The sequence below is a fragment of the Drosophila subobscura genome, chromosome A, assembly GCF_008121235.1.
Source record: "Drosophila subobscura isolate 14011-0131.10 chromosome A, UCBerk_Dsub_1.0, whole genome shotgun sequence".
Taxonomy (NCBI): domain Eukaryota; kingdom Metazoa; phylum Arthropoda; class Insecta; order Diptera; family Drosophilidae; genus Drosophila; species Drosophila subobscura.
This window is the reverse complement of record NC_048530.1, coordinates 5,108,232-5,126,710: the sequence shown is the minus strand read 5'-3', so window position 1 is coordinate 5,126,710 and position 18,479 is coordinate 5,108,232. Positions and strand designations below refer to the sequence as shown.

At 49.8% G+C, this 18,479-nt stretch overlaps 2 protein-coding genes and 1 non-coding gene across 6 annotated transcripts in view; all 3 read left to right on the top strand.

Moving 5' to 3' along the window:
• LOC117903439 (hormone receptor 4) overlaps positions 1 to 18,479 on the top strand; it is a 49,349-nt gene that overhangs the window by 16,253 nt on the left and 14,617 nt on the right. Inside the window, exons 1-2 of one of the 2 annotated variants that reach the window (XM_034815466.1) lie at positions 11,012 to 11,391; positions 15,829 to 15,921. In XM_034815466.1, the coding sequence (XP_034671357.1) occupies positions 11,218 to 11,391; positions 15,829 to 15,921 (267 nt within the window). In that variant the 5' untranslated portion in view covers positions 11,012 to 11,217. Of the gene's footprint in view, positions 1 to 11,011; positions 11,392 to 15,828; positions 15,922 to 18,479 lie in introns of those variants that run through there. The other variant, XM_034815465.1, reaches the window with a different exon arrangement.
• Positions 1,841 to 1,912, top strand: Trnap-cgg. Its single transcript has one exon. It is a non-coding gene; the product is annotated as a tRNA-Pro (tRNA).
• Positions 2,373 to 5,154, top strand: LOC117903441 (xenotropic and polytropic retrovirus receptor 1). Of its 3 annotated transcripts, none has more exons than XM_034815468.1 (5): positions 2,373 to 2,542; positions 2,599 to 3,295; positions 3,356 to 4,066; positions 4,129 to 4,429; positions 4,508 to 5,154. In XM_034815468.1, the coding sequence occupies exons 1-5, from the start codon at positions 2,474 to 2,476 to the stop codon at positions 4,713 to 4,715; spliced, it is 1,986 nt and encodes a 661-aa protein (XP_034671359.1). In that variant the 5' UTR covers positions 2,373 to 2,473; the 3' UTR covers positions 4,716 to 5,154. The 3 variants fall into 3 exon arrangements, with proteins under 3 accessions (XP_034671359.1, XP_034671360.1, XP_034671361.1); XM_034815469.1 differs by having other exon boundaries at positions 4,511 to 5,152; XM_034815470.1 differs by having other exon boundaries at positions 4,129 to 4,432; positions 4,509 to 4,587.

The window sequence follows — 18,479 nt, the reverse complement described above, 5'->3', positions numbered from 1 at the left end:
CGGATCGGATGTGGGCTCCATCCATCCATCCACACAGCCAGCGATCCGATCCGATCCGATCCATCGGTCGATAGCCATGACAGGCAATTGGATTCAATTAGCCAATTACGCATGCCAATTGCCGAGGCACTGACATTTCTAATTATATATATGAGCGATGCCATAATTTCCACCAATTTCCAGCAAGTGGTGCACTGCAGCACAAGTGGAGCACGGAAGTTGCACAAGAGCCTGGGTTCTAGCAGTGATTGTGGTGACGGTGACGGTGACGAGATCCAAGACCAATCTCCCATTGTCAGCACTGGCCTCGGGCCAATGGCCAATTGCTAATTTGCAGTTGTATCAATCAAAACGGAAGTTGGCCATAGGTGGCTGCCAGCCAGGGGGCAGCGCACTTTAAGCCCAGCCCAGCCCAGCCTGACCATCTATCTGCCATCTCTCTCTCTCTCTCCAGTCGGATGTTCTTGTTCCTTGCTCCTCCTCGTCGCTGAGCTGCTTCCGTTTTCGGCGCCACACAATGCCAGAAGGAAGTGATCTTCCCCTCTAATTGATTGATTGCAAAAATTGCCCCCTTCTGTGGATAAGGAGAAGAAGTCTTTGCCAAACCTGATTGTCAGGCTAGATTTTGTGCAAGGGTTTGACATTTTCGTACTGCCTGATGGCTCAAGAGTGAGATTTGCATGTGGAGAATGTTTGTAGGGAAAGCTCAAAACAAAAATAAATATTAGTCTGTGGTGTAACATTTTTTAATGGAATTTCGCAGAATATTTAAAGCAAAAATTAATTTTTATAATAATAATTAATTTTGTATTTGTATTTTAAATAAAAGAAAGTTTTTAAAGTTTAATAATACAAATACAAATTGCCTGCAGCAAAGAGAGCGGGTAGGGGTCGGGTCTCTGCGTCATTTACAGGGTAACAGCAAACGCCTACCCTACCCTACCCTGAACTTCCAACCATCATTCAATCATTTATGCGGCCAAACGAATTTGTCTAGCTCCAGGCCTCGCCCCGGCCGCTAATTAATTATTCGAATTTCAAATTCGAAATTCCGCGTCACAAGGGGGCGCAACCCTGTGACCTCAATTCGAGTGTATTAAGATTTATAAAGGCTTCAGGTTAAACATTTACAAATTGTTTTTTCAATTAATTGCTCAGTGGCTGGACTGGGGCCATACATTCTTCCTGCAGGCAATCTGGCAAAGCTCTCGCAAAGCTTTTGAGAGTGGTCGCTGTAACCCTTTTTGCTGCTTTGCTTTCTACCTGCTGCCAGTCCGCTCTCTCTCTCTCTCTCTCTCTCTCTCTGTCTTTGCAGCTTTTGTTCTCTTTTTGCGGTGAGTGCTGCTCGGAGTAGCGGGACTTTGTCGTAGGTGGCTGATCACACACGTCGCGACGTCAGCGTCGCCGTCATCATCGTCACCGTCGAGTGGCCCTCGGAAGACCCAAAAGTGTGGAGAATTCTTTGCCTTTTGCGCTGTTTGGCGAATCGCCACTTTGGCATTTGCCTGTCGATTCTCTCAATCATTCGTCGATCATTGTTATTAGTAGGGCCAACCGCTACATAGCAGCATGTAGATTTATATTAACAATAATTATTAATTGCAATTGCAGAAAAGCGCTCAACTATTTTTAGATAATGCCAGCAATTGATCGATTCTTGTGCAATGGGAAATATTTATGGTTACTGCAGTAAAATATTGAAATATTTTTAGCAAATTTTTCACACAATTACACAATTATAATTAATATTCGCAATGGTGTAATCGTTTCAATTAGCCTGGCCCATTTCCCCCAGGGGGTATTCATCAATATTCTCATATTTTCGGAGCCCAAATATATAGGCTCGTTGGTCTAGTGGTATGATTCTCGCTTCGGGTGCGAGAGGTCCCGGGTTCAACTCCCGGACGAGCCCAATCTTTTTTTTTTTAAATTTTTTGGCTCTTTTTCTTTGTGGACTTTTTTACTGGCGATTTTTAATCAGCAACTACTGATGGGTGCGCGATCGTTATCACTACCGCCTTGGCTGGCTTTCTGTTTGTTACAACAAATTTGGTTCAGCCAACGGGAACCCGCGCGGAGCGGAGCAGAGCGGAGCGGATAGTGGCACTCTCTGAGTCAGCGACAGCTGACCTGGACAGGAAGAGCGAAGAAACAATTTGCACAGCGTGTGAACACACACATAATGCGATCGAGGAAGTGACTCACGATCGGAGGTGGTCTGTCTACCCAGGAGAACGCAGCAGAGTGAAGCAGAGTGAGTGAATGTGCTCCTGGCATGGCACAGGGAAACATTCAACCGGGGAAAAGTCGTTGAAGGCAAGACTCGTCGTCATAGCTAAATGTGGAAAGTTAAGTTGGTGTGGAGAAGAATGTCAAAATTGGCAGCCCCTGACGACACTGAACTGTCTCAGCTAGCACCGGGCATTGAGCTGGGACGCCAACAGCGCCGCTTGTGGGGCACGCGCCCCCCGAGATGAAGTTTGGAAAAACCTTTGAGACGCATCTGACCATCGAGTGGCGGCAGCAGTACATGCGCTATTCGGTGAGCGGCAGTTCTGTACCCCACAAAGAATATTCCCTCCATGCTGTAATCTGCAGGATCTGAAGACGATGATCAAGCAGGGCGTGGACGGCGCGCACACATCGGACTCGTCGCATGCCTACGCGGCGGAGGCCTACTACAAGGCCTTCGAGGAGGCCTTCTTCTCCGAGTGCCAGAACGAGCTGGATCGCGTCAATAACTTCTTCATGGAGAAGCTGGCGGAGGCACGCCGGAAGCATGCCACACTCAAGCTCCAGCTGCTGGCCTCTGCCCGGGTGCCGGGCCATACGGCCAGTGGCATGTCGCTGATCTCGCAGCGAACGGAACAGGCACGCCCGGGTCCGGTCAACACCTTCGGCAGCCGTAAGCTGATGTCCCAGCGGCAGCTGCGCACGGCCTACAGCGAGTTCTATCTGAGCCTCGTGCTGATCCAGAATTTTCAGTCGCTCAACGAGACGGGCTTCCGCAAGATATGCAAGAAGTACGACAAGAATCTGAGATCCTCCTCGGGTGCGGCCTGGTTCGAGCGCCACGTGGCGCAGGCGCCCTTCACCGATCAGCGATCGCTGCAGCGCATGGTCCTGGAGGTGGAGGATCTGTACACGTTCTATCTGGCAGGTGGGGATCGATCCCGAGCCATGAACAAGTTGCGAGTGCCACCCCTGGGTCAGCCCACGCCTGCGCAGATGGTCTTCCGGGCGGGCCTAGCCCTCGGCATGTTTCTGATGCTCTTCCTGGCGACTGCGATCAGCTGTAGGTCATCATTAGTTGGGGCCTCCCCCTCGCTCATGCTAAATCTCATGCTCTTCCCAGACTGGAGGCGACCGCCGTTGCAGGCCAACATTTTGGCATTTATGAGCCTCTACCGCGGACCCTTCACCTGGGTCATCTTCAACTTCTTTATGGCCGCCAATGTGACCGGCTGGCAGCGCTCGGGCGTCAACCATGTGCTGATCTTCGAGATAGATCCGCGCAGTCACCTGCAGCCGGCCACGTTCCTGGAGATTGCCTGCACCTTCGGCATCCTGTGGACACTCTCGATGCTGGGCTTCCTCTACCACAGCCCGTTGAACGTGCAGGATCCGTTTGTCTTTCCACTGGCGCTGATCCTCATCATGCTGCTGCTGCTGGTCATCCCCCTGCCGATCATGAACTGGCCAGCGCGCTGGTGGACAATGCGGCTGCTGGGACGCGTGATGACCGCGCCGCTGCACTACGTGGGCTTTGCGGACTTCTGGATGGGCGATCAGCTCAACTCGCTGGTCACCTGCCTGCTGGACCACTACTACATTGTGCGCTTCTACGCCACCTCCTGGCTGCGGGCGGGCGAGGTGCCGCCATACCTCACCACGGATGTCCTGGTGCCGATCATGTGCTGCCTGCCCGCCTGGTTCCGCCTCGCGCAATGCCTGCGACGTTTCCGCGACAGTGGGTCCAAGTCCATCACGTATCTGCTCAACTCCGGCAAGTACTCGACGACCTTCTTCGTGGTGCTCTTCTCCACGCTGCGAGTTCGCACGGATGGTGCGAGTCCCCGTCCCCATCTGCCACCGATCGTGCTGGACTCTAGCCACATCTCTCCACAGGTGGCTATGCGCACACCTTCGCCAATCCGTACACGTGGCTGCTGCTGGCCGCCTCCGTTGTGTCCACCGTGTACTGCTATCTGTGGGACGTGATCAAGGACTTTGGCCTGTTCCGCATCCGCAGGGGGGAGCACATCTTTCTGCGCGAGAAGCTCGTCTATCCGCAGTCCTTCTACTACTTTGTCATCGTCGAGAATCTGCTGCTGCGCTGGTTCTGGGTGCTCGAGTTTGCCTTCCAGCATCGCAAACTCATGACGCCCTACAATGCCAGAACTCTGGCCAGTCTCCTGGAGATCACGCGGTGAGTGGCGCCCACACTCCCACTCTCCCCCTCTCTCTCCTCCCTGCCTGCGACTCTTTTCCTACTTTCCCCATTTAGCAGGCGCTTCATCTGGAACTATGTTCGCTTGGAGAACGAGCATCTGTACAATTGCGGCAAGTTTCGGGCCACGCGGGACATCCATTTGGCGGCGCTCAATCCGCGACAGGAGCGCATGCTCGAGGACATGATGGACGAGTCGGATGGGGTCTCGAATCGCAGGCACAGGCCGGACGAGCGCACTCGACTCGGCAAGGAGTACTTCTAGAGCGGCGAGAGTGCCCCTTACATATGTGGCAGCTGCCACACTGATCTTGCCACGCGCTGTCACTGCTTCTTCCTCTCTCTCTCTCTCTCTCTCTCTCCTGCTGGAGTTCCAGCTGTGTCCGTTAATGCTAATGGCCCCTTCGCATCTCCGTCATCATCTTTAATTAATTCGTTTGTGCAAAAATAAGCAAGGAAAAAGAAAGCGAGAGGGGGAGAGGCAGAGCAGAGGCAGAGGCAGAGGCAGAGAGCGAGGGGAATGTAAGAGGGAGTAAGCGGATCGGTTCGTATCGGATCGGAACCGAGTTGGGCACGCGCCAAACCGGTCCACCAGCTGCACCCAAAAGCAGCCTCGATCTGCTGCCGTCCTCTCCTCCACCGCCCGAGTATCTCTCTCTCTATCTCCTGGTCAAGTCGCAATTGTCATTGCATGGAGAAGGGGCCAGCTGGAGATCCTCAGTGCGATCACGGATCCCATTCCTGCCCGGCACGGCCCGGAACCAGGCAGCTGGCGCTGCTTATGGGACAATCTTTTAATTGACTCACATTGAGCTTTGATTAGCTTTGCAGTAATTAGCGAGGCGATCGGCTGCTCCGACAGATCTTCATGCCTGGAGAAAGGCCAAAGAACGCATTCCCCGCCTCTCCACTAATTTGTGGTCCGCTTTTATGCAGAATATTTCATTGGGTTGTCAGTTTGCAGTTGTGTGTTTCAGTTCATTAAAAGTCGTTGGCTAATTCTTGAATAAATTGAAAGTGCAAAATGCTTTCCAAAAAGAGAGAGAGAGAATTCTTCCCAATTCTTACTCATATTACTTGTGTCTTGAGAGATTTTCCCCTTTGGCTTATCCTCTCAAATTCCATTCCATATTCCATTCTTTTATCTACCGAAATGTAGTCTTGAAAAGAGATTTCTTTGCCATAGACTCGTTGCATTGCTCATACCTAATGGGGATTATGTTGGCTTCAGTTTTCGATTACTTTGAGTCGCGCAACGCAACGAAATCTTTTTATAAATTCTAGCTGGAAGATTATGCCAAGGGTTCTGGTTGATCAGACAAAAAAAGACTTATCCTTCATTTGTGCTGGGAATAAAACCCTTGGAAAGCCACTCCTTTTGCTGCCATCAATCACATTCTTCACTTGTGCATTCGAGCATGTGGCATTAGTCTGCAATCGGATTAGCAATCATCCGCAAGACGCGTAAAGAAGGGATGACTCTCGGAGAGATCTCCTGTCGTGCCTTTTGTTATTTGCTGATCTTGCCGGAAAGGTGGGGAGGACAGGGCATGGGCAATCAGTCGGCATCATTGTTTATGATGATGATGACGATGACTACACAAACAGGACAGCAGCCAGTTATCCAGTTAACTTATCTTTCACTCGAGTTCAGTTTTTTGTTGCTTCAGTTGCCAGCTTGGGCACGAGTCAAACATAAATTTGCCATTGACTCCTTGCTGTTGCTGCTGCTGCTGCTGCTGCTGCGCGTAATGACAACAGCAATTTATGCGACAAGAGACGGCAGGCCAGGTCTACGGGGAAAGAGAAGCAGCAACATAAACAGACAGCAGAAGAGAAAGAGAGCGCGGAAGAGGGAGCGGGAGCGGGAGAGCATAGGACAGAGCAGGAGAAAGGCAGAGAATGAGCATGAGCCTGTGCCTGTTGCAATTATTAATTGCCGCTGCCATCGATGCTGCTGCTGCTGCTGTGTCAATTAAGCTGCAACATGAGTGCAGTGCCGATGTGGAGCTTGGTACAGTTGCACACGCGCCAAAACCAGACCAAATAGACAAGCCAACAAGCAAGCAAAAGACACAAACAAAAAGCCAAACCAAAGCGAAAGCAAACAAGCAAAGCGATGCCCAAGCAAAAGCAAAGAACAGCCCAGCACAGCACAGCACAGCTCAGGGGAGGGAGCCTAAGACGAAGCCGAAGACGAAGACGATGTCGAAGCCATAGCCCATGAAGCAACTATAAAGGAGGTCTCGTCGGCAAAAACTAGGGAAACTTGCGAGTGAAAAATGCGAGTGAAAGGGCTCTCGCTGTAACCTTCCGCATTGACAAGCACACGAGCACTGAAAATTGGGGAAAGTAGCGAATAACTCTGCCACCGACGAGATCTCCTTTATAGTTTCTTCATGCCATAGCCGATGCCTTAGCCAAGCCGCAGCCGAAGTCGCGGCGAACAAACAAACCAAATCCCAATACGATCACAGCCAAATCGAGGCGCGAGTCTTGGCGACTGGCCGAACAAGGCACAGACTGCTTTTGGGCAGAACTCTGCCAAAGAGGGTTGCTCCTTGACTTCCTCGAAGCAGCAAATGTTTGAGAGCAAACATTGAGAAGAACGCAAACCAAAAGGCAGATAAAATGTTCCAATTTGACCAACAGGAAAACAATCTAAAAATGCAATGAACAAACAGTTCTAATCTTTACTCAAAAGTAAAGGCTTTTGGTGAAAATGCATTGCCTCATGGCTGAGGCAACCCTCAGCGGACAGTGTCCAGTGTCCACATAGCCATCCATCATGCCTCCATGTTGTGTCTGTTGGATGGAAACTGGCGCGTAAACAGCTACAAAACAGGAAAGGAAAAGCCAAAAGAAGACTTGCCTCAGATAGCCGAAACTTGGGATATACTTTCGTATCTAGAAACCAAACCAAAACTTAGCTCAAAGAGTTCTCCAACAGCCTATCCCTTGAGAATGAAAGCAAAGAAATGTTCTGCCGAGGGCTGTGCAGTGCTCCTCTCGTTGCAAATTATCTTCCCTACAAATCAAAGCACCCACTGGGCAGGGTATCAGAACAACAATCAACATCAGACATCAGACAGCAAACAGTCAACAGAACAGGCAGGAAAAAAAAACCAAAACAAAGCAAAGCAAAAAAGGAGGAAAAGAGCTGCCAGCCAGCGTACAAAGTCCAAGCGACTATTTGGGAGACTTGGAGAGACGATGGCTCAGGCCCTTCCAGCCAGCTGAGCTTGATGTCTTTTTGCCGCGGCTCGTGCTAAATTTAGCCAAGGAGCAGCAGCAGGATCTATGGTGTGGGGGCAGTGGCAGGGCAGGAGGGGCACTCGCACTCAGAGTTCGCGTTGAAGTTGAAGTTGAAGTTGGAAGTGCAGTTGCAGTTGCAGTTTGCAGAACAACAGAAAACAGAGAACCAGTTTATGTTGGCGTTTGGCTCCGCTCCTTTTCCCGGTTTCATGTTTTGCTGATCCCTACCCCTACCCCTACCCCTTTTATGGCACAGCACGCGCCTGTCCCTGCCACTTGCCTCTCTCTCCGCTCTCTCCCTTGCCTGCTGCTGCTGCTGCTGCCCCTTGGGGAGCTTTATCGCGGACTCCTTGGCCGGCCACAGTTGGGGATTTGGCCTGACGCGGCTCATAAATTTATGTGGCAGCCTTCTGATTGCCTTTCTGCTGCCGTTTTTCTTTCTCTCTCTCCTGTGCTGTACCCTTTCTTTCTTCTCTTCTCTCTCGCTCTCCTCTTGGCTTGTTAATTTGTGCACATAAATTGGCTGACAGCCAAGTTCTAAGCCAAGCCACGATCCAAGGTTCGCCATCAGCTTTTGAAAGTTTTTCGAACTGAAAGCCAGCTGCCCTGCCCCTTTTTCGGTGTTTCTCGTTCGGCTCTTTCAGTTTTAAGTGTTTCAGGCTTCAGTTTTCAGTTTTTAGCTGCGAGTTTCAGCTGCAAAGTAACTCCTTCGAGCGTCGATCCTGCAAAAGCAGCTGCTTCCATTCTGCAAATGGCACTCAAACTGGGGATTCATCGGCGGGGAAAGATTGGCAATGGGTTCTGCTCCTGTTGGGCTATCCATTGCCATTGCGTTTGCAATTGCCCAACCGCTTGATGTGGATCAACTTTGTTGGCCAATGCGTTGGGCAATGCTTGGGGCGACCTTCCACTAACTGGCCAGGCCACGCCCCCACTGCGCCCAGCTATGGCCACCGCATAATGAGCTGTTTGGCTTATTGCAGCAGCATGAAGCAGGCAAAATTGCAAATTATCAGCTACAAACCTCTACCTCTGGGAAGGGAGGTGAAGGGGGTGGTGAAGGCATGTGGCAGTCACTCAGGGAGGTGGCGACAAGTGCAAATCCACAACTGCCGAACATGCAGCTCAATTTAATAAGCTAATCGAAAAGTATGCAAGAATGTGTGTGGCATGCAACTGCCAATTTGCTGGCAGTTCTCCAAGCAACAAAAAATGTAGAAAAATTGTGAAAAATTATGATAATTGCCAGACCTTGCGTTGAGTCCTACAAACTGCTTAATTCTTCAGTTTCAAACAAAGCAAAATCTCTCCCTGAAGGCAGTTCGTGGCTGTTATGGGGTAAACGGTGCAGGGGAGAGGGAGAGGAAAAGGGGTAATATTGATGCTCGGTTCAGAGGTGGAGCAGCAAACCCTGAGCCCAGTCTGCGCTTCTCTTTTGTTTAATGATAAGCTGCTTGGATGCTCATCTACCCAGCTATAGCCCCCGCTCCAGCTCCGTTTTGCAGCTCTTCTTGGCTTGGCTTCTGTGGCTTTTGGCGCGAAATTCTCCTGACCGCCTCGAGTGCCACATAAACAATGATTTCTCGCAAAAGGGAAGGGGTACGAGGTACGAGGTACGAGAGAGGGAAATTATGAGGCAGAGCAGGGCAGGGCAGGGCAGGGCAGGGCAGGCACCCAGTGTAGAAACTGGCCCCCAAAACAAAAGCCGCGCCAATGCAGCCTAATGGGCCATGAAAAAACAACAACGAAACAAAACCCAATAAGAAGATAAAGCAGCAGAAGATCGGGCAATGAAGAAGATGCAGAGGCAGAGATGAAAAAGCATCAAACGAAAACGAAGCAGCAGCAGCAGCCTCCAGGTCTACAGTGGGCCCCCATCACGACCATTGTGGCAGCAGCAGCAGCAGAACCCAACGAGAGGGAGAGAAAAAAACACATCATGATCTGCCCCCGCGCTACCTGTCTCCCCCCCGCAGCCAACCCCTCTGCTCCGCCATCCCACTTTGGCAACCTCAATAACAATATTTTGTTGTTGTTGTTTTCGCGTTTCTCTTGATTTTCTACCTTTTTGGGCTGCTGCTGCTGCTGTTGCTGCTGTTGCACGTTGAGTTTTGGAACAGCAAAACTCGTTAAGCCCGTAAACGTGTTTTTCTCCGTTCGCTTTTGTACCTTTTTTCTCATTTACGTACTTCTCTGTTTTCTATGCTGATCTTAACGGCCGCCATTTTGTGTGAAGCGACTCTGTCTGCAGCAAGCAGTGCTGGGAGATTTCTGGTTTTTCGCCCAAGTTTGCGTCAAGCTGTGGCCCCTAAGCTCCAAGCTCTGGCAAAGACAAGCAAGTTCGAAGAGAGCGCGAGCGCGGCGACACGTTTGAGAGAGTAAAATTCCCTTTTTGTTAGTTCGCGCTCGAACTTGGCACCAAAGAAGGCTGCGCGAGAGATATGCTTGAGAGAGTAAATTGCCCGGCTTGGGGCTGATGGGTTATTTTCTCAGCGAGTGGTTGAAGATTTCAGTCTACAAAAATTGAAAAATTACAACTGGAGCTAATTGAAAGGTGTTTGCTTTAAATTTTAACGACAAAATGTGCATTGTAAAATGTAAGTTTTAATTTAGAAACTCGCCCCAAATGCTTTGACTAAAATCGAAGCACCCGAAAGTAGACAACTCTTTTGGAGACCCACTTCGAACATGTTTGAAATGTCCCAGAGTCATGTGAGCCAGCGGCAGGAATTTCCCTTTTGAGCTGCCGCTTGCGCATGCGCTTCGACGGGGAAATAACGCTCGAAACGTGTCAGTCGAGAGAGCGAATGAGCGAATGTCCCAGCTCGCCAGCTGCCGTTCGCGCTTGCGAGCCACTTCGAGGGGAAATTGTGGTCGCTGCCTGCGTTATTACCGCTCAGTTGACGCCGTTGCGCAGTCGCCGTTGCCGCAGCTCAAAAATACAAACTTAAAAAAAAAGAAACAATAATTTTTTTGTGTGCATCTGAACTGTGTGTAAAAACTGTGTATGAAACTATTAAAAACAAAGTCCAGCATCCAGCGAAATACTTTTGGACTGCCAGTGCTACGCTTTTGTGTGTGTTTCCCATTTTGTCTATGTTTTGCGTGACACTAAAAGCAAGAAAACTCCAAAAAAACAACTTAAGCTTTTCCTCGACACCTACAGCAAACACACACACACACACACAACAACAACAACGAGAGCCACCACGAATAAAGTTTAGTTAAGTGAACGCAAACAGGTGCAAAGCGAAGAACAAAAAAGTGGCAGAGGCGTAAGAAGAAGAACCAGAAGTGGAGGCAACAGCAGCAGCAGCAGCCGTTGCCCAAGAAGTGTGAGCGCAAAAGGGTTGCCGATTGTCGCAACACTTCCCTTTGCGGGCTTCTTCTTGCGGAAGTTGCAAGTGGCAAAAACAACAGCAGCAACAACAACAACAACAACAGCAGCAGCAGCAGCAGCAACCATGTGCTGATCTCACAACACGGGGAATACCCTTTTTGGAGCATTCAATATGGATACGGTGGCCATCAAGACGGCATTGCCGCATGCCCCATTGGCTGCCCAACAGCAGCAGCAACAATTGCTGCTGCAACAACAACCATTGACTGTCCAAGCTGCAACAGCCACAACAACAGCCACACTCAATGCCAAAAACAACATTGGGGCATTTTTCCAGACGTGCAAGGTAAGAGCGGGGAAAACCCCCAGAATCAGAACCAGAACCAGAACCGAAATCATCAAAGGTCAGCGGGGTTCAAGTGCCGCTCTGCAAGTGCGAGTAAGCCATCAGCCGCTGTGGCCATAAAAAAAAGCATTTTCACGAATCTTTTTAACTGTCAACTGCGGCAACGGCAACGGCAACCTTTGCCCTGACACACACACACACAAACACACTCACTCCCCCCTCTCGCTCTCACTCACTCTGGCTCTGTTCTTGCTCATTTCTCTGGCGGGGGAAATGTAGAAATTAAAACGCGCCTGCAGTGGACAATTTAGAAACGAAACGCCACAGAAATGAAATAATATTTGATGTGGGCGCACTTTGAATTGCTTGCCCCTGCCCCCGAGCAACGCAGCATGCGGGGGGGATAGATTTTCCCGAGAAAGGGAACTTCATTTGGAAGAACTGTACCTGTGCTGCGCGGGCAGTGATTAAATAAATCAGAGAAGATTTTCCAAGAAGCGCAACGCGCAGACCACGGGGCACACATTTACCCAATAAAAGGGCTCAGGGGAGGAAAGGCAGATCAGGGTTAAGGCAGGGTTGAGGCACAGGCCACACAGAGGTGCAAATGTGGATCATGTGCTGCTCATCGAGGCAGGAGAAGCACTAAAGTCATATAATTAACATGCAAATGAAGTTAAATCAGCTAAAGCAGCGATCACATGGCTGCTCCAGGCAGCCACAGCATGAGGCAATCAAATGTGCAAATGTGTCAGGCTGAATCATGTAACTGAAGACGACCCTTGCCCAATCGTTTGGGCTTGTCATGGCTCGACTCCCCCTACAAAACGCCCAACGTTCAACGATACCCACCCACCAGTCCCATTATCCCCACTCCGGCATGGAGCATAAAGCGAGAGGAAAACATGAAGTGAAAAGCGAACCATTTATGGGGCTCAGCTTCAGCCTCGTTTATGGATCTTACATAAGGTGCAAATGCGAGGCACAAACCAAGTAAAAGCGATTTACAACGATGACGGTGACTGTGACTCTAACTGGAGCAGCATTTGGGCATGGGAAATGGCACCAGTCATGCATTCCTTTCCTGTATGCTGTGTGCTGTGTGCCACATCACTCAGCGGGTGCACCACTCGAGGCTGCCGCAGTGGAAGGAGGCACCGCAGATCCTTTGTTTCCTTTTTGTGTGAGCGTGACAGCATAATGCCTGAGCCACGGAGGGATCTACCATGCACAATGTGAGGGAATCCAGCGTGCATTGTGGTGCCGGGGTACCTGCTGTAGTCGCACATTTTCCGCTTTTTCCACCGCCGAGTGTCGTGTTTGTTTATCCTGGGAAATATCCAAATGCTTATGTTGCAACCTCACCATAACTCACTCCATTTCCCTACCCCTCTGTCTCTCTCGTTTGCTGCTGTCACAAGTCTCGTTAAACATTTCGCTTTAATTTAATTGAATTTCCTCCGTGGCTGTTTTCGCTTGAACTTAATTATGTCAGTCGGCGCATTGCAACAAGCACTGAAACCCTAACGTGCCGCAATTGTTTTACGCTCCAGTAAGAGACACTCATGCGGGGGAGAGTACTCGACAAAAGCGCCTCGACTCGATGCACGGAAATGGGACAGACATAATTCAAATTTCAGAAATATCCCAGTATCTGTACAGAAATTCCAGCTAATAGAAACTAGTATGCTAATCGATTTGAATGATGCTGCGCCTGATACACAGGTGGCAGCAGGCGATGGCGGAGTGGGGTGTGGGCAGGGGTAACAAATATGCGCAGCTGTGTGCCAATCGAACAGTTTCCAATGTTGCTAAGCAGCAAAGGCAGCGACCAGCCACAGAAATCAACGACACCCTAAGATACTCTCCCCGAGCGACACAGTCAACTGAAGTTGGATCATGATTTGTCTCCCAATTGTCTCTCTGATCAAAATGCTAATACCCCAACGCAGCTGGCAAGGGTATGTCCACAGCCACAGCAGCAGCAGCAGCAGCAACAGGTTGAGCATAAATTATGATCAAAAGTTTAAATATTTATTTGTTCAATTTCGTTTTGCTCTCTTCTGCCACAGCCAATGCCACAGCCACAGCCACTTCCACTTCCACTGCTGTGGCCAACTCAACGAAGTGTGGCTGCTGACAAGGGAAATCTTTTGGGCATATTTTTCCCTCTTTCAACGTGTGAAGAACTTTCACAACACACACATTTCGGCCAGTGGTCAGCAGCACAGCAACGTGCAACACAGCAGCAGCAGGGCAAGGGCTTCAGTTGGTGTTTGTCGCCCAAGTCTTTTGTCTTTTCTATTTTCGTTGCTAGTTCTTCTGCTCTTCTGCTCTTCCCTAAGCTGCTTATGTAACTGAAATACTACGAAAACGAAGACGAAGACGGGCCAGTCATGGCTCAGCGTTAAATCAAGCGCACGGAAATCGAAGTTTTGGCAATTTCCGAAGAAATAAATCAAACACAGAGCAGAGCGTGGACTATGAGCAGTTAGCTCTTCGCAGAACATTGCTTGGACCAGAATTTAGCACATAAATCGAAGGATGTGAAGCTTCAGATGCATGGAAATATCTGAAGCATAGATGGTTGAAATTGTGAAGAATTAGATCCATCACTTGAGCATCGCTCACCCACGCACTGGCCACCCACAGTGTCCGAAAGCCTTGCCCCCGCTCCACTTCCGCTGCAGCAACTCGTGGGTAGCCACCCCCACCCCCACACACACACACACACACACACACACACTTGTCATATAAAGCATTTCCAATTCGATTTTTGGTTTCTAGTTTTTGTTTTTCCCGCCTAATTGGCGCACTCTGCATTATGGACAACATTTCGGTGTGTGTTTGTGTGGGGGCGTCAACTCGCTGGTGGGCGTGGAGCAGTCAACGGTAGCACGTGCTAAGAGCGACATCTTCCGTTTGTCAGAGAGAGAGAGACAGGCAGAGTAGGAAGCAGAAAGAGCAGTCGAGGAGGAGGAGGGTTCCCTCTAATGACTTCCTATTTTGGTGTTTCTGTCAATTGGCCATCGTCAATGGGGGGATTAATTAGCTTGTAAATGCCCAAAGCGACAGGAAATCTTCCTCGTCTGCCTGTTCCTCCTCTTCTGTTTTCTTCCTTTTCCTCTTTGACGTGTTCTGCCCATCCTTGCTCCACAGATTTCGTATGGGAGGTGCAGTCATATTTCGTTTACATATGATCAGATTGATGGCCCGAAAGCAGCCTCTATGTCCACTTCCAAGGGGATCTTGCTCTCCCTTTCCCGTGTGTCCGTTGCCCCACCTAATGCTAATGATTAGGGAAGTGGCAAGTGCGGAATGAAAGTAGCTTCGAGGCATGGCTGGAAGTGAGTACTTATTGGTGGGTAAATAGTTGTTGGCTTCCACCTATTCCTCGAACCCACTCTCAGCCTCAATCCTTACTCCTTCAAGCACTGAGTTCTGTAGCCTTTCTGCATGATTTTGCCTATGAGTACAGCCAGTCAAGCTCTTATTTTAAGCAGCGAAAACAGGCTCGTGCTCGAAGCTGGTGGCCAGAGTTTTGGGTAGTCGTGGGCCCAATGCAGCTGCTCGGACAGTTGGTTGCCCAAATCTGTGAACCGGTTTGCTCTGTGCTCCCAACTGCTCCAAATCTAATGAGGTTTTGGCCACGCCATTAGAAAGAGTGAAGGGAGTCGAGTGAGTCGAGTGAGTCGCCCGAGGGGGGGCTTTCGCCCCAGCGAATGCTAATTACAGCTCTACGTTGCCAGTGAGCGGGAATCGATATGACGCGGATGGTAGATGTGGATGGCATGGCCCCATCCATGCCCTGCGACTGCCGTGATTCATCGCCTGAACTCTGACTCGACATCTTTGTTGGGCTCTCCCTCAGCCTTCCACTGGCAGCCTCAACGAAACGCGCCACAAACAAAAGGCCGCCAAAAAGTAGAAAAAGCCCAAAATAAACGAGGGAATGGAGAAACGACTGGCGCTGGCAGGGAGACTCGACTGGCGGGTTCTCCTCTCCGTCTGGGCCACCCAGTCTCGATCGCGGCCAGTCTCGGCCAGAGTTAGAGTCAGATTCAGAGTCGAAATCGAAGTCGAAGTTGGAGCAGCAGACAAGATTTTAGCTTTTGCAGTTTTGTGGCTGTGGCCGAATGCGAAACGGGTTTGGACACACACACGCACACACACACGCACAAACACACACACACACACACACAGGGGGAAGAGTTTTGTGGCGCGACTTTTGGGCAACGGCCACTCTCTTGAGTCTGGTCGCACGCACACAGCCAAGCTCCAGATCTTTGGCAAGATGGCGTCGAGTTAACCGGTTCTGGGCCTCTCTTGTTGTTATGCACACTCAGCGGAGATTTTGTAGAGATATCATCAGTCAGTGTCTACCCCAACTCACACGCTCTCTCTCTCTCTCTCTTTCTTGTTTTGACTCTCTTGCAGGTCTTGTGGCACTTGGACGCCTTTCGACGATCGTTTCGAGGCCTGAACCAGCATGTATGCGGCGGCCAAGACTGTATATTCTGCGCTCTAAAGGTAAGTTCGAAACAACAGAAATTTCGAAATTAACAGAGCCCGCTTAGCGGGTGCACAAACCACGAGGCATTTGCTAAGCCTAGACTCCCTCCTTAATTTTAGTTGTTTTTGAACATTTAATTCGTATGTTGTGTGTGTAATATTTAAACTAAAATTAAGCTTATATTATTATTAAATATTTAGAATGGTTGTAAGGAACTATGCGCGGACTGTCTGCCAGCCTGCCTGCTGGGCTGGCTCTTTACCTGCTGTCCGCCCGAAAGTATGCAGCGGGAAATGCATGACAAAAGTCCCCTGGAAAACGACTTTGAAAACGCATTTGAGAGATCTGCTGCAAAGAAGTTTTCATTGCTGTTGCTGAAAATATTATACAAATTAATAGAATTTACCGAAACAAACTTCAGGCAGTCTGCGGCTGAAAAGGTTTCGAATTTCATTCGCTGTGTTTATTTTCGCACTTTCTTCGCTCTTGTTTTTTGTTGTCATAATTGCCATAATTCCAATGATATTTGTACTTGAAGTAATCTTTCTCTTGGCTGTAATATCTGGCTTAAACGGAAATTCAAACAAATTCAAATAAAGTAATTAAGCGCCGGGTGCCGGGTGCCGGCCAGGGTCAGGTCAGTCAGGCAGTCTGTAAATTTTCCCACTCTCCTGTGCGCCCGTCTGGCATTGGATGGGATGCATTTGAAGATTTAGATTTTCCACAGCAGATTTCTTTCACTTCGCCTTAATTGCCCAGCCAGTCAAAGTGATGGAGTGGCGGAACATGATGTCTTGTCTGGTCCGTCTTCGGCTGCATCTTTGCTACCGGCACCGATCCCGGCGAACATTTATTCACACGCACCCACCGCTTCCCGCTCTTGACAGTCAGCTGCCAAGTGTATGGTTTTCCACTTTTCGTTGCTGATTTTCCCAGCCCAGACAATTGCAGCGCAGTGGAGAAAGGATGTGCAGAGGAATGCCCAAAATCCTGCAATCTGGAATCGTTTTCCCTCTCCTGTTCGGGGCTGTTATTCTGAGATCTTACCTGTAACGGGCATGTAAGGTTCACACCCCATCCACACATGAAATGTGCGGCCCGGATAAGTCCTGACCGCTGCCAGGGTCACGCCCCGCACAGGACCCGCACAGGACCCGCAGTAGGCGCTCCAGCGTGACGTCCTTTCAACGCTCCTGCCCCGCTTAATACTAGTGGCCCAAGGAAAAAGTGATTAATGTGCTTAGCGGCTTGTTGGCTGCTCACCTTTAGTCCGAATTATGCAAATGTCCGTTCGAAATCCTTCTGGGGAGTCAATAAACTTTGCTCCCCCGCCCAGCCATCGGGTGGGACTCCTACAACGAGAATTTCCATAAAGTGGAAAAACTGAATACAGAAAACGAGTCGCTGCCGTGTTGGAGTCACCCTCTCAATGTTTGTGCAAGCCAAGAAAACCAGACCAGAAGATGATCATCATCATTATCATCAGCCAGAGGGAAAGAAAGAAAGAGGCAGAGAGAGAACGTGCTAGAGAGAGAGAGAGAGAGAGCAGAAGATGCTGCTGCTGTTGGGTTGAGGAGCATCTTCCATGGTTAGGCCGCTGTGGGCAAGCGACAAACTCGTGACGTTCGGGAAAAACTCAGTTAACGTCAAGACAAAAGGCAACGACGTGACTGTACTTTTGAGCAACGTTTCACAGGGTGTTCCCGGCACCACCGCCGCTTGCTCTCTCACTGTTCTCTCTCTCTCTCGCTGTGTGCCTGCATTGATGACGTCGTTCTACCAACGACGACGACGACGACGAAGTGGAAAGTGTTGGCCGTTGGTGCTGCTAGTTTCTTCTTTGGTCGCTTCTTTTTTTAGTTTTGTTTTTGTTTGCCTGTTTTGTTTTGACTGCTTTGAACGCTTTGTTAGCCGCCCCCCCATCCCCCCACTGCCCACGTCCCCGGTTGCCATAGTGTCGTCGCCCCCCCTGCCACTTGTTTGCGACACACACCCAGGGTTGCCAGAGAAGCCGCTGAGAAGTGGTTGGGTGTGGGCTTGGGCTTGGGCTGGGACTGGGGCTTTGGGAGGAGCAAAGACTTTTGTCTTTTTGCATTAATTATGCTTGGTGCTTGGTGCTTGGTTCTTGGTTGTGGGTTCTCGGTCGCTTCCCGGTTCCCGGTTCCCGGTTCTCGTTGCTTTGGGTGTCTTTTTGGCTCTGCCACTTGTCGCTGCTCGCTTGAGTGGAGTCGCTCTTGGGTTAAATTAATTGTTCCTCCACCACCGCTGCAGCTAGTGGTCGTAGCAGCCCGCGGGAAAGACAGGGCAAAGACTATTTAATTATGAAAATCGTCAGAGTGGGAGTTTGACTAAGAAAAGCAGAAGACATTGGCCCCTTTTGGTGGGAAACTCCCACGATTGCGATCACTTTGACCGTTTCCCGCTCGTTGATTGTGTTTCACTTTATATGCTTCACTTCAGAAGGGGATTGTGGTGGAGTGTGCAGAAGAAAAAGTTCTTGATGAGCAAACGTCTCGACATCATCTGGCCATGCCTCAATGCACAATTCCCATTAGGAATCCTGCTGGAAAATCGA

Coding starts and splice junctions, on each gene's coding strand:
- LOC117903441 (XM_034815468.1), top strand. CDS start 2,474: ATGAAGTTTGGAAAAACCTTTGAGACGCATCTGACCATCGAGTGGCGG. Junction 3,296..3,355: donor CCTGGCGACTGCGATCAGCT/GTAGGTCATCAT, acceptor TGCTCTTCCCAG/ACTGGAGGCGACCGCCGTTG. Junction 4,430..4,507: donor AGTCTCCTGGAGATCACGCG/GTGAGTGGCGCC, acceptor TTCCCCATTTAG/CAGGCGCTTCATCTGGAACT.